Raw genomic sequence first — 16,019 nt, forward strand, 5'->3', positions numbered from 1 at the left:
CCAAAGCCACAGGAGAAAAACATTATTTTACTTAAGAATTTAAAAAAATATTGAGCTTCTTTGTGTGAGCACATGTACAGATACTAGAAGACAATTTTTAGGAATCAACATTTTCCTTCTACCATGTGCCCTCCAGAGATCAAACTTAAGTTTTCCAGGTTGCTGGCCTATGTCTCTTACACAGTGAGACATCTCACTACCTTCAGAGAAAAAACATTTTATGTATTTTCATGTCTTGCTTACCTTATTATTTTCAAATAACATTCTAGAACGTCAAAGGGAGATATATACCCTCAAGACATTTACTAATAAAAACCTTTCAACACTGATTTTTTTATTTTAGAATCCTGTGATCTAATATCATTTTATAAATTACTTAATTAAAATATTTTCTGTATATTTAAAGAGGAAATTTCAAAGCATATCACTAAGATTTTTCAAACTCATGACATCACTAATAACATTCCATCGTAGTTCTAATTCTATAAGAAGTGTTTTTTTTTTTCTTTTCTATTTTTCGGAGCTGGGGACCGAACCCAGGGCCTTGCGCTTGGTAGGCAAGCGCTCTACCACTGAGCTAAATCCCCAACCCATAAGAAGTGTTTTAAATGTTAATATTGCTTCATAGTTGGATTTTCACAGTAACACACTGGTTTTATGTTTCAGGATACATTTGAGATCCGTGCTTATTTCCCTAGAGCCCGTTGGTATAAACTTCTTACGGTAAGTTGGATTGTTCTTAGGAAGAACCAAATGGCCCTGTATAGGCTAGAAAGGTAGCTAAAACTTTTTCCTAACTTCTCAAACCAGAAGGGAATAATTTCCAATCTTTCTAGCTATAGCCAGATCTGTATAAATGGGGATCTACATAAAGACATTGGAAACATGTGGGCATCTATATCTCCTGTTGTCTAACTTATACCTTTTCCAGACAAATAGAGAAAACGTTAGGTTTTCAAAAGTGTAAGAAAAATTGAAAATAGATTTGTTTCTCATATTTACAGGAGTTTTCTGATCTTCCAACCAATATGCACTCTTAGGAAGAATTTTTAGTAAAATATGTAACTCATTTAATTGATTTATTTTTCACCATTTCTTATCTATATTCTTTCTTCTAGGGATCTGGCAACAATTCAGCAGGTGAGTGGAAAACACTTGAGGCTCCTCTGGACCACATCAATCTTCACATCAGAGGAGGCTACATCCTGCCTTGGCAAGTGCCTGGAATGAACACTTACTTCAGGTATGATGAAGCAGTGTTTGATGACTTGGCTCTTTACCAGGGTGTATGAAGACATAATCGAAATACATAGAAACCAAATTACAGAGGAGTTTCACGGATTGGAATCTATGGGTACCTTCTGATAGGATATAGAAGGCAAGTTCATTGAGTCCAATCCTTGGGTGATCTTTTTATTTGTGCTCTTGTGTCGAGAGCACAATTTTTCAGAGTGAAATTCTCTTGAGAATACAAACCTATTTTCCTCCCCACATTATAGAAAGTGGGAATATAAAAGAGCACCTTCACTTGTAGCGGTTGCACAGGAATTTAATACCCATTTCTAGGCTTACATTGGTGAATTCAAAAAAAGCTTTCAAACACATACTCACTCATTAAGTAAACATGTCAAGAAGCATATTAAAACACACATACACAGAGAGACACATACACACGTACTCATTAAGAGAACATGTCAAGACGCATATTAAAACATGCAGACAGACAGACAGACACACACACACACAGACACACACACACATACACACACACATACACACACACACACACACACACACGGGCAGTCTATTTTCAGCCTTTGATGAAAAGCATGATTTTCCTGAAACAAGCCTCTGAGATGGCTCTTAAATCATAAATAGGATTTGTCTGTGTGAAGACAAGGAGAGATTTTGGGAGTTAAAGAAGTAAAGGTAAAATATAGGTTGGGTATGTTACATTGAAACAATTGAGTTAGCTCATGGAAGGCTGTGAATTGCATCCTAAATAGCTTGGGTTTTATTCCCTGGTACCTAAAAGCTGTTTTCTGGGATTCCGTTACTAAGTGATTAATGTCACATCATATTATTTTACTAGTGTAGTGGCTGTGTTAGAGGGTATGCATATTTTAATATTGGAAGGGGAGAGGGGAGGGGGATGTTTGCCTGGAAACCAAAGAATTATTATTAAGTATTAAATAAATTTAAAAAAAAGAAATGTAAAAAAAAAAGAAAGTTGAAGTCGACAAATGCTTCATTAAACTTGAAATGTTCTGCTGACTTGTATCTTATATTTTATCTCACTCTATTTTTGTCATTTTATGAACATTAATACATTGAATTTCACTTCTGGATAAGGAATGTTTTCAGCAGATATTCTTTGTTCTTATAACCTACAACCAAGTGAAAAATAATGACTTCTTTTTTTATAGTCGGCGAAATTTTATGGGATTGACTGTTGCTTTGGATAATGATGGGAAGGCCGAAGGTCAATTGTTTTGGGATGATGGACAAAGCATCGGTGAGTACAAACCCCCAAAGAGCCTGCATATTGTTCAGAGCAACTTTGTCACAGAGGCTCAGCATGTACCACTGGGACTCAAAAACACATCCTTGTTTTGACTGATGCCAAAAAGTCAATGGTGTTTGGGGAACTTCTGAAACTTTGCTCTTATATACTCTACTGCAAGTTATTGTAGATATTGATTCCCCAGTCTTGTAAGTTCATGGGTTCAGGGCTGATCTTTCCTCACAGAACCATCCTACTCTCATAGAACAGTGTGCATGCAAATATCAGGCTGATCGTGAAGTCATCCTTGTGGGTTAGAGTTCTACTCAGGTCTTTTTCCTCATATATAGGGATACTCACAAACTTTTGGTGACACAGAAATTAAGATTTGCCATGAGGATGCTTTGTGTCTTCAAACTGAGTTTTCACTCATTCTATTGTAGATAACTGGCATCTATCATCCTCAGAGCACCCTCTTACTCAGGCATTTCTAAAGAATACTGGTGTACTACCATTAACCTGCTCTCACCTTTCCTACTATTATCCCAGACTAGAACATTTTGATCTTGCAAAATGCCACACTTTGTGAAATCATAACCTATTTTCTTCACTAATATAAGGCTTTGTTCATTCTAGTTTTCTTCATTCTCATTAAAAGTATGAAATAGAAAAGCTTTAATGGTAGAAAATTAGAAAAAGTGCATATTTAATTATAATAATATATTGTCTTTTGCTTCTCTGTTGTTATATATCTAAGAAAGTGCTAAATGTTCATCTAGCTGAAAAAATAGAAAATTTAATTTATAAATCTTGTTTATTTTTACTCAATGTAATAGCAGACACATAGCTGGACATTAGAGAAGTACTCATTGTGAGTGTCATTACTATGACCATATTCCATGAAGAAGATACTCTAAACTTTATCTAACTATAATTGTTCTTGTCATATGATGTTATTTTTCATTGTTATAAATTACATTTTGAGTATTTTTTGTATTTGAGCTTTGTTTGTATTTTAGGTTATTTTTGAGAATATATGACCTTACTTGAAATTTGCCTGAGTATACTCATCTTAAGAATACAGTTCTTTTTAAAAAACTTTTAAATTAAAATACAATTACATCACTTTCCTCCTTTTTCCTTCCCTTTAATCCCTCCCACGTCGCTTCCCTTACTCTTTCTCAAATTAATGACCTCTTTTTTTTATTGTTGTTACACACACACACACACACACACACATTTATAAATACATTAACGGGCTGGAGAGATGGCTCAGCCGTTAAAGGCTAGGCTCACAACCAAAAATATAAATACATTAACACAACCCAATGAATCTGTTTTACATGGCCTGTGTTTATATGATTTCAGGGCTGATTACTTTCTATTATATAACCAATTAGGGGTTGCATCCCTAGGGAAATCTAATGTTTCCTATCTCAGGAGGTACTAGTAACATGGGCTTCTTTTTCTAGGGGTGGAACCTCGTAAGATTTCCCTTTCTGTGTTAGCAACTCTATTGTGTTATTGTTTAAGTCTTGTTTAGCAGTCATATGTTATAGGCATCATAAATGTAGTTTCTTCTTCTTTTTAACAAAAACAGTCTCACAGCAGATTTTTTTCTCCTGGATCCTATAATCTTTCTGTTCTGTCTTCCAGATGTTCCCTGAGAATTTATATTTTAGATATATCTGTTAAGTTTGAGCTGCCCATGATCCATTGGTCACTTTTTGCTTCCTTCTCTTCCTCTTCCTCTTCTTCCTCCTCCTACTCCTCTGGCTCTTCTCCCCCCTTTCTTCCTCTTCTTCCTTTTTTTCCTCCTGCTCTTCCTACTGTTTCTCTGTCTCTTTGTCTTCTTCATTTTCTTCTTTTATTTTGTTATGGTATCTTTGCTGAAACATAAAGCTTCTTTGATGAAGGTTATGAGTTACATGTATCTGTGGGTATATGGATCAGTTTTAAAATGCAGTTATGAATTACACTGGTCTAATAAAGTCATGAAAGTAGGTTCTTTTCTATGATCTATGAATTCATTAGGCCCTGGTAGTTGTCTAGGTTTCTGGTACTAGGCATGACTTCCCTCCTATTGAATGAACCTGAAGTCTGATTAGATAACTGCTGGTTGCCACTAAGATGTGAGTGTTATTATTGTACCTTAAGGATATCTTGCCATGCTAGTTATGGTTTTAGTTATGAATGCCACAGCTAGAAAGGACTATTTGATTACTCTCCTCCCTTGATAGTTTATTGAGTACTTGCTAGTACTGTGAAGGCTAGAACACAGGAAGGTAATCCAGCTCAAATCATCTGAGTCCTATGTCCAAACTATGTGGTATATTCAGCAAGAGTGATTTACCTTCAACCTCTGAGAAGCAACCAAGGGTACAATAATAGTCTTTATTTTGGGGAAATCTGTTTTACTACTCTAACTCAAGCAGTCCATTTTCCATGCCTGGTACTGGTACTGGTTTTTGTTGTTATTGTTCTTTGTTGTTTTTTTGTTTGTTTTTGATTTTTGTCAAATAGTCATGCTCGTAGGTTATGTCAAGTTGACACAAACTATAGACATTTTAGAAGAGGGAACCTAAATTAAGGAAAACATCCCAAGAGGCTGGCTTATGGGAAAGTTTGTGGTATATTTTCTTAAATAATGTTTGATGTGGGAGGCTCAGCACATAGTAGATGATGCTATCACTGGGTAGGCAGTCTTGGGATGAAAGCATCTGCCAGGTAAGAACCTGAAATGGAAAGGGATACTCCATTTTACTTTAGTCTTCAGAGCCCAACCCAGCAAGGGCTTGGTTATTATCCTTATTGCTTCTTAGGAAAATGAAGCATACCTCATTTGTCATTGTTATCCCATTTAAGATATTTTGGACTCAACATGAGTGACTTTGCTAGAACTGAAGCAGATAACTGTTTATTCTTTTCTTCTTGCTTTCAGATACATATGAAAAAGGAAACTATTTCTTGGCTACCTTTATAGCAGAAATGGTAAGACTTCCTTATTGAATTCATAAATGCTTTTCCAGTTATCTGCAAATTAGACATCATCCACCAGCAGTGTAAATGTAATATCTTAAGGAGAAGTACTTCCTGCCTTTACATGCTTAATATATGTTATTGAAAATAAACTAGACACCCGCGGATCCCGGCCCGCAGACGCTCTCTGCTCCCAAACCCCGTGGGAGAGAGACCTCACCGCCTGGTCAGGTGGGCACTCCTGAGGCTGCAGAGTGGAGGAGACCACCAACACTGCCCACCCCTGCCCACATCCCTGGCCCAAGAGGAAACTGTATAAGGCCTCTGGGTTCCCGTAGGGGAGGGCCCAGGAGCGGCAGGACCCCTGCGCCTGAGACACCGCCGGACCCTGAAGGAAACAGACCGGATAAACAGTTCTCTGCACCCAAATCCCGTGGGAGGGAGAGCTAAACCTACAGAGAGGCAGACACGCCTGGGAAAACAGAAGAGACTGCACTCTGTGCACATCCAGACGCCAGAGGAAAACACCAAACGCCATCTGGAACCCTGGTGCACGGAGGCTCCCGGAAAGAGCAGCGCAGATCTTCCCAGTTGCTGCCGCCGCGGAGAGGACTTAGGCAGTACCCCACGAGCACACTTGAGCCTTGGAACCTCAGGTAGGACCAACTTTTCCCCTGCAAGTGACCTGCCTGGTGAACTCAAGACACAGGCCCACAGGAACAGCTAAAGACCTGTAGAGAGGAAAAACGACAAGCCCGAAAGCAGAACACTCTGTCCCCATAACTGGCTGAAAGAAAACAGGAAAACAGGTCTACAGCACTCCTGACACACAGGCTTATAGGACAGTCTAGCTACTGTCAGAAATAGCAGAACAAAGTAACACTAGAGATAATCTGATGGCAGGAGGCAAGCGCAGGAACCCAAGCAACAGAAACCAAGACTACATGGCATCATCGGAGCCCAATTCTCCCACCAAAATAAACATGGAATATCCAAACACACCAGAAAAGCAAGATCTAGTTTCAAAATCATATTTGATCATGATGCTAGAGGCCTTCAAGAAAGACGTGAAGAACTCCCTTAGAGAACAAGTAGAAGCCTACAGAGAAGAATCACAAAAATGCCTGAAAGAATTCCAGGAAAACACAATCAAACAGTTGAAGGAATTAAAAATGGAAATAGAAGCAATCAAGAAAGAACACATGGAAACAACCCTGGATATAGAAAACCAAAAGAAGAGACAAGGAGCTGTAGATAGAAGCCTCACCAACAGAATACAAGAGATGGAAGAGAGAATCTCGGGAGCAGAAGATTCCCTAGAAATCATTGACTCAACTGTCAAAGATAATGTAAAGCGAAAAAAGCTACTGGTCCAAAACATACAGGAAATCCAGGACTCAATGAGAAGATCAAACCTAAGGATAATAGGTATAGAAGAGAGTGAAGACTCCCAGCTCAAAGGACCAGTAAATATCTTCAACAAAATCATAGAAGAAAACTTCCCTAACCTAAAAAAAAAGATACCCATAGGCATACAAGAAGCCTACAGAACTCCAAATAGATTGGACCAGAAAAGAAACACCTCCCGTCACATAATAGTCAAAACACCAAACACACAAAATAAAGAAAGAATATTAAAAGCAGTAAGGGAAAAAGGTCAAGTAACATATAAAGGCAGACCTATCAGAATCACACCAGACTTTTCGCCAGAAACTATGAAGGCCAGAAGATCCTGGACAGATGTCATACAGACCCTAAGAGAACACAAGTGCCAGCCCAGGTTACTGTATCCTGCAAAACTCTCAATTAACATAGATGGAGAAACCAAGATATTCCATGACAAAACCAAATTTACACAATATCTTTCTACAAATCCAGCACTACAAAAGATAATAAAGGGTAAAGCCCAACATAAGGAGGCAAGCTATACCCTAGAAGAAGCAACTAATCGTCTTGGCAACAAAACAAAGAGAAGAAAAGCACACAAACATAACCTCACATCCAAATATGAATATAACAGGAAGCAATAATCACTATTCCTTAATATCTCTCAACATCAATGGCCTCAACTCCCCAATAAAAAGACATAGATTAACAAACTGGATACGCAACGAGGACCCTGCATTCTGCTGCCTACAGGAAACACACCTCAGAGACAAAGACAGACACTACCTCAGGGTGAAAGGCTGGAAAACAACTTTCCAAGCAAATGGTCAGAAGAAGCAAGCTGGAGTAGCCATTCTAATATCAAATAAAATCAATTTCCAACTAAAAGTCATCAAAAAAGATAAGGAAGGACACTTCGTATTCATCAAAGGAAAAATCAACCAAGATGAACTCTCAATCCTAAATATCTATGCCCCAAATACAAGGGCACCTACATACGTAAAAGAAACCTTACTAAAGCTCAAAACACACATTGCACCTCACACAATAATAGTGGGAGATTTCAACACCCCACTCTCATCAATGGACAGATCATGGAAACAGAAATTACACAGAGACGTAGACAGACTAAGAGAAGTCATGAGCCAAATGGACTTAACAGATATTTATAGAACATTCTATCCTAAAGCAAAAGGATATACCTTCTTCTCGGCTCCTCATGGTACTTTCTCCAAAACTGACCATATAGTTGGTCAAAAAACGGGCCTCAACAGGTACAGAAAGATAGAAATAATCCCATGCGTGCTATCAGACCACCATGGCCTAAAACTGGTCTTCAATAACAATAAGGGAAGAATGCCCACATATACGTGGAAATTGAACAATGCTCTACTCAATGATAACCTAGTCAAGGAAGAAATAAAGAAAGAAATTAAAAACTTTTTAGAATTTAATGAAAATGAAGGTACAACATACCCAAACTTATGGGACACAATGAAAGCTGTGCTAAGAGGAAAACTCATAGCGCTGAGTGCCTGCAGAAAGAAACAGGAAAGAGCATATGTCAGCAGCTTGACAGCACACCTAAAAGATCTAGAACAAAAAGAAGCAAATACACCCAGGAGGAGTAGAAGGCAGGAAATAATCAAACTCAGAGCTGACTTCAACCAAGTAGAAACAAAAAGGACTATAGAAAGAATCAACAGAACCAAAAGTTGGTTCTTTGAGAAAATCAACAAGATAGATAAACCCTTAGCCAGACTAACGAGAGGACACAGAGAGTGTGTCCAAATAAACAAAATCAGAAATGAAAAGGGAGACATAACTACAGATTCAGAGGAAATTCAAAAAATCATCAGATCTTACTATAAAAGCCTATATTCAACAAAACTTGAAAATCTACAGGAAATGGACAAGTTCCTAGACAAATATCAGGTACCGAAGTTAAATCAGGAACAGATAAACCAGTTAAACAACCCCATAACTCCTAAGGAAATGGAAGCAGTCATTAAAGGTCTCCCAACCAAAAAGAGCCCAGGTCCAGACGGGTTTAGTGCAGAATTCTATCAAACCTTCATAGAAGACCTCATACCAATATTATCCAAACTATTCCACAAAATTGAAACAGATGGATCACTCCCGAATTCCTTCTACGAAGCCACAATTACTCTTATACCTAAACCACACAAAGACACAACAAAGAAAGAGAACTTCAGACCAATTTCCCTTATGAATATCGACGCAAAAATACTCAACAAAATTCTGGCAAACCGAATTCAAGAGCACATCAAAACAATCATCCACCATGATCAAGTAGGCTTCATCCCAGGCATGCAGGGATGGTTTAATATATGGAAAACCATCAACCTGATCCATTATATAAACAAACTGAAAGAACAAAACCACATGATCATTTCATTAGATGCTGAGAAAGCATTTGACAAAAGTCAACACCCCTTCATGATAAAAGTCCTGGAAAGAATAGGAATTCAAGGCCCATACCTAAACATAGTAAAAGCCATATACAGCAAACCAGTTGCTAACATTAAACTAAATGGAGAGAAACTTGAAGCAATCCTACTAAAATCAGGGACTAGACAAGGCTGCCCACTCTCTCCCTACTTATTCAATATAGTTCTTGAAGTTCTAGCCAGAGCAATCAGACAACAAAAGGAGGTCAAGGGGATACAGATCGGAAAAGAAGAAGTCAAAATATCACTATTTGCAGATGATATGATAGTTTATTAAAGTGATCCCAAAAGTTCCACCAGAGAACTACTAAAGCTGATAAACAACTTCAGCAAAGTGGCTGGGTATAAAATTAACTCAAATAAATCAGTTGCCTTCCTCTACACAAAAGAGAAACAAGCCGAGAAAGAAATTAGGGAAACGACACCCTTCATAATAGACCCAAATAATATAAAGTACCTCGGTGTGACTTTAACCAAGCAAGTAAAAGATCTGTACAATAAGAACTTCAAGACACTGAAGAAAGAAATTGAAGAAGACCTCAGAAGATGGAAAGATCTCCCATGCTCATGGATTGGCAGGATTAATATAGTAAAAATGCCCATTTTACCAAAAGCGATCTACAGATTCAATGCAATCCCCATCAAAATACCAATCCAATTCTTCAAAGAGTTAGACAGAACAATTTGCAAATTCATCTGGAATAACAAAAAACCCAGGATAGCTAAAAGTATCCTCAACAATAAAAGGACTTCAGGGGGAATCACTATCCCTGAACTCAAGCAGTATTACAGAGCAATAGTGATAAAAACTGCATGGTATTGGTACAGAGACAGACAGATAGACCAATGGAATAGAATTGAAGACCCAGAAATGAACCCACACATCTATGGTCACTTGATTTTTGACAAAGGAGCCAAAACCATCCAATGGAAAAAAGATAGCATTTTCAGCAAATGGTGCTGGTTCAACTGGAGGGCAACATGTAGAAGAATGCAGATCGATCCATGCTTATCACCCTGTACAAAGCTTAAGTCCAAGTGGATCAAGGACTTCCACATCAAACCAGATACACTCAAAGTTATAGAAGAAAAACTAGGGAAGCATCTGGAACACATGGGCACTGGAAAAAATTTCCTGAACAAAACACCAATGGCTTATGCTCTAAGATCAAGAATCGACAAATGGGATCTCATAAAACTGCAAAGCTTCTGTAAGGCAAAGGACACTGTGGTTAGGACAAATCGGCAACCAACAGATTGGGAAAAGATCTTTACCAATCCTACAACAGATAGAGGCCTTATATCCAAAATATACAAAGAACTCAAGAAGTTAGACCGCAGGGAGACAAATAACCCTATTAAAAAATGGGGTTCAGAGCTAAACAAAGAATTCACAGCTGAGGAATGCCGAATGGCTGAGAAACACCTAAAGAAATGTTCAACATCTTTAGTCATAAGGGAAATGCAAATCAAAACAACCCTGAGATTTCACCTCACACCAGTGAGAATGGCTAAGATCAAAAACTCAGATGACAGCAGATGCTGGCGAGGATGCGGAGAAAGAGGAACACTCCTCCATTGTTGGTGGGATTGCAGACTGGTACAACCATTATGGAAATCAGTCTGGAGGTTCCTTAGAAAATTGGACATTGAACTGCCTGAGGATCCAGCTATACCTCTCTTGGGCATATACCCAAAAGATGCCCCAACATATACAAAAGGCACGTGCTCCACTATGTTCATCGCAGCCTTATTTATAATAGCCAGAAGCTGGAAAGAACCCAGATGCCCTTCAACAGAGGAATGGATACAGAAAATATGGTATATCTACACAATGGAATATTACTCAGCTATCAAAAACAACGGCTTTATGAAATTCGTAGGCAAATGGTTGGAACTGGAAAATATCATCCTGAGTGAGCTAACCCAATCACAGAAAGACATACATGGTATGCACTCACTGATAAGTGGCTATTAGCCCAAATGCTTGAATTACCCTAGATGCCTAGAACAAATGAAACTCGAGACGGATGATCAAAATGTGAATGCTTCACTCCTTCTCTAAAAGGGGAACAAGAATACCCTTGGCAGGGAAGAGAGAGGCAAAGATTAAAACAGAGACTGAAGGAACACCCATTCAGAGCCTGCCCCACATGTGGCCCATACATATACAGCCACCCAATTAGACAAGATGGATGAAGCAAAGAAGTGCAGACCAACAGGAGCCGGATGTAGATCTCTCCTGAGAGACACAGCCAGAATACAGTAAATAAATAGGAGAATGCCATAATTAAACCACTGAACTAAGAACAGGACCCCCGTTGAAGGAATCAGAGAAAGAACTGGAAGAGTTTGAAGGGGCTCGAGACCCCAAAAGTACAACAATGCCAAGCAACCAGAGCTTCCAGGGACTAAGCCACTACCTAAAGACTATACATGGACTGACCCTGGACTCTGACCTCATAGGTAGCAATGAATATCCTAGTAAGAGCACCAGTGGAAGGGGAAGCCCTGGGTCCTGCTAAGACTGAACCCCCAGTGAACTAGACTGTTGGGGTAGGGCGGCAATGGGGGGATGGTTGGGAGGGGAACACCCATAAGGAAGGGGAGGGGGGAGGGGGATGTTTACCGGGAAACCAAAGAATTATTATTACGTATTAAATAAATTTAAAAAAAAATTAAAAAAAAAGAAAATAAACTAAGTAAGAAAGCAGTCCTTATTTTATACTTATCCAGCATACCATCATTATTTCAAAAAAAGTTTGGAGCTCATATTATCCTCAGGGAGGGGAATGGATTCTTCAAATACAGCTTATTTCTAGGGAGAAGAATTTTTCTAGCTGCTAAAAATTTGAAATACAAATGTTACATAAGTGATCCATTGAGTAATACTGTTTTATAGTTGATTACTTGATGGCTTCATTGTCAGAAAAATATTTGACAGCAAAAGTTTAGTGAGTTCATGAATCTACAGAGTTCAGATGATCTGAGCTATACTGACTGGATCATATATGTATCTTCAGTAGCCACCTGCCTATTGCTAAGCTCTGATGAGTTTGACTGTAATTACATAGCCAGTGTTCATCTGATCTAAAGATGAGCTATATAAGACATCCCATTATGTGGGATGTCTGAGAATGACTTTTTCTTAACTAAATACAAAATATCTACTCATATACCTGATTGTACAACTAAGGTGCTGGCTTTTTAGAAATCTCCTTTTCTCTGTGTCATAATACCAAGTTAGTCTAGCTTTTTCTTGAACTCCTCCAAACCCAAGAGGGTTTCTTAGCTCTCTTTCCTAGAATACTGTTTTACCTGTGTCCTGCCATCTGTTTCTTTGTTGTTCCTGAAAGCCCAACGAGAAAATCTCTCTTACCCAGAAATTCTTCTATAAAGGTTCTTCCAAGTCAAAAGAAAGTGAGCTTTTCAAAAATCCAATTGCTTAATAAAAGAAGTCTCTAAGCTCCTCCTCCTAAACCCTTGGTGGACTTGTCACCTTCATGGTGTTTAGGGAGCTCTAAGTCAAGTAAGTAGGAGCCCAGCAATTTCTATCTTTAGGGTACCTTGAGGGCACCCAGATGACTTTGCCTCAGGTCAGAGAGCGAAGATCACAAGACCTCTTCCACTTGCCTTAATAAAGGCAGAAACTTTCTATTATTTAGTATTCTTATCTCTGAAGGCTTTTAGAGGAACATCCAAACTGCTCCTTTTCAGGACACAGCCAACTGCATCTGACAAGCTCGATATCTATTTAAGCTTTTACACTTTGCTAACAAATAGGATTTCTGTGAGCGATAATCAAATATCCTGTAACATAAGGGGCTTGAGAGATGACTCAGTGGTTAAATGACTCATGCTTCTGCAGAGGAACTGTATTAGGTTCTTAGCTCTCCCTTCAGGCAGCTCATACCCACCTGGAACTCCAGTTCCAGAAGAGCTAATGCCTTTTGGCCTCTGAAGACATCTGCATGTATATAGCACACATAAATTCATGCAGGTTCATGTACACATATACATAGATCAATAATCATATCTTTGAAATTTAGAAGTGGAAATACTGAGCTCTTATTTTAAAATTAAATTCTGTATCAAGTAGAGTAATTTCTCACTAGCCAAGGGTACATAATCAAGTCCAGAAGTTGGGTGGGGGTGAGGCCTCATCATATCTCTTTCATAAAGGCAACATTATAAGAAATACCTGAAAACTGACAGTTATAGAACGATAAATAATTAGAGGCAACAATGCTGTTAATATATATCAGCATGTTGGATGATCCCATAGACTGTCTGTCTTCTTCTCCTAGAATTACATAAATCATTCTAAGTCCAGAATCTGCTTATCACTTACTCATTGACTTAAAACACGAGCTTCTGTAGCACAAATTAATTGTAGCAGTGCTTTCAGATATTAGATATTTGTTCAAAACTCCCCTGTCCTCTCTTATTACAAATATTTCTGTGTTAAAATTTGACACTTTCTTCATGTTGTGTTGTATGTTGTGCTAGTTCCTGGATCTGATCAATCTGAATACAAGTTAATCTAGATGTCTCTTAAAATATGGTGGCCAGGATTGAAAGCATGGTTGATACTTGTATTTATACAATATGGTACCCACTGCCCATCTGTGGCTGTTCTATACTTGAAAATGTGACAAGCCTAATTTGAAATATTCAAATGCTAAGTTTAAAGACAGAGACTAAAAGATTGCATGAGTAATTTTAAATTGAATACACCCTGACCTAACTTAGAAATACGAGGTAAAATGCTAGGTATTTTACAATTCTTCTGATTCCTTTTTCTCTTTTAAAAAAGTGTAGCTGCTAGAAAATTTAAAACATGGTTTACATCATATTCCAATAGCAGAAGAATTGCCAGATAGCCTGACAACTCTTCTTAGAAAAACCTTATTATTTCTTCTGGTGGGGATATTTTGTGGGTTTTAAAGATACATATCCCCTTTAAATGTTCCCTTGTTTACGTGTGTATCCTTGGCTGTCCTGGAACTCTCTTTGTAGACAAGATTGGTCTTACACTCTTAGTGATCTGCCTGTCACTCCCTCTCAAGTGCTGGGATTAAAAGCGTACTGTACCACTGCCAAGCTTCATTATTAATTTTAAGAGAGATGCTTCTGTCTAGTTTTTATTCCTTATAACACTAGCATTCATTTAAATAACTCACAACTCTAAGGTTCAATTTTCTTGTATTTTTAAAGTGATAACCACAAATTCTTTTATGATATTTGATAGATTTTCCTACTCTAAAGATGAGACTGAGATAAGAGACTCCCATCTTTCTCTGGGGTCTGGTTGGTTACTATTGATGTCATTTTGGCTGGTAAATCAGCTTGGGGTGGGGAGGGGTATATGTAGCATTTGTTCATTTTGGTCGTGTGAAGCTTTCTTTCAAGTAGCTTTCAAAATTGAAATAAATTTGACAATACACTCTTAAATCAACAAGTCTAAAGCCAAATTATTTTCTTCTATATATTTTTCCTTGAATTTTCTCCTTGGTTCTGTATGCCCAATCAGTCACAAAATGTCCTACTGTATATTTTTTAATGAAAAATATTTATGTTTGAAGGTGTTTGGGAAGGCTAGAAGAAGACATCAGATCTCTCAGAGCTATGGTTATAAGTGGCTGTAAGTCTAACTCGGTGATGAAAACTGAATCTGTGTCCTCTATAAGGACAGCAAGTTCTCTTCATCCCTGAGTTATATCCCTAGCTCTTTGTTTATTTATTTTGACATGGAACCCCATCTTCTCTTGCCCAGAATGATTTTTAACTTGCTGTATAACCCAATACGATTTTAATCCATGATACCTGTACCTTAACCTCTGCCTGGCTGAGATTATAGTCATATGCCATTACATTTGACTTTGTAGGTTTTTGAAACATAATGAAATATTTTTATTTCCCTTTCTAATGTTATCATCCAAATCAAGCAACATACAGCTTTACTCTGTTGTCTCTGTCTCCCAGTTTGTTTTTTCCCATAGAACTGTCATAACTCTTGGGGTTCAGGAATTGCCACATAAGCCACTCAGACTCTGGTCTCAGTTAAGCAAAAATAGTTCGTTGAACCCATATACCAAGACTGATTAATCGATCAGGGTCACAGCCTAGACCCTGAACCATGAACATTTTTCAGGGCCAGCATATAAAGGAACAAAACGCCACAAAATCCGCAGTGAGTTCACGTGCAGGTTCAGGAAGGGCTGTCTGGGGGTCAGCTCTGAATCAGCTATTTTGGCTAGCTAGACAGAACACTCCTAACTGAACTTTATTCTGATTTTTTTCTAAGTGGATCTTATGGATGTGGAATTTCTTAAGATTAACAAACCTCAGAATATATAGAGCATAACAGAGTATGTGGTTTGCTTGACCATGCTCTTAGTCAAGTTATTTTTCTGCCAACAATATGAAGTATCTGGCAAGCATATTAGAGAAACAGTAGAGAATAGCTGGCAGGCATGGGAAAATGGCTCCAGTTATGCTGTGGTGGCAGGGGCAGGCCTCAGCAATAATCTTGCTTTTAACCAGTATTGTTTCACTGTTTACTTTAACGCATGCTATGTTGGTCCTTGTCCATCTCACCTCATTACTTGTCTAGGGCTTGCTGCCTGTAACACTCAGGTGTCCTTCTAGGACTTCTGGAGTTTCATGTCTTCATTCAT

At 38.2% G+C, this 16,019-nt stretch overlaps 1 protein-coding gene across 1 annotated transcript in view; it reads left to right on the plus strand.

Moving 5' to 3' along the window:
- Positions 1–16,019, plus strand: part of Mgam2 (maltase-glucoamylase 2) — a 91,757-nt gene that overhangs the window by 70,159 nt on the left and 5,579 nt on the right. The window contains exons 42-45 of the mRNA XM_039109052.1: positions 667–723; positions 1,119–1,243; positions 2,427–2,515; positions 5,445–5,494. Of these exons, the coding sequence (XP_038964980.1) occupies positions 667–723; positions 1,119–1,243; positions 2,427–2,515; positions 5,445–5,494 (321 nt within the window). The remainder of the gene's footprint in view (positions 1–666; positions 724–1,118; positions 1,244–2,426; positions 2,516–5,444; positions 5,495–16,019) is intronic.

Source organism: Rattus norvegicus, chromosome 4 (assembly GCF_036323735.1).
Source record: "Rattus norvegicus strain BN/NHsdMcwi chromosome 4, GRCr8, whole genome shotgun sequence".
Classification (NCBI taxonomy): Eukaryota; Metazoa; Chordata; class Mammalia; order Rodentia; family Muridae; genus Rattus; species Rattus norvegicus.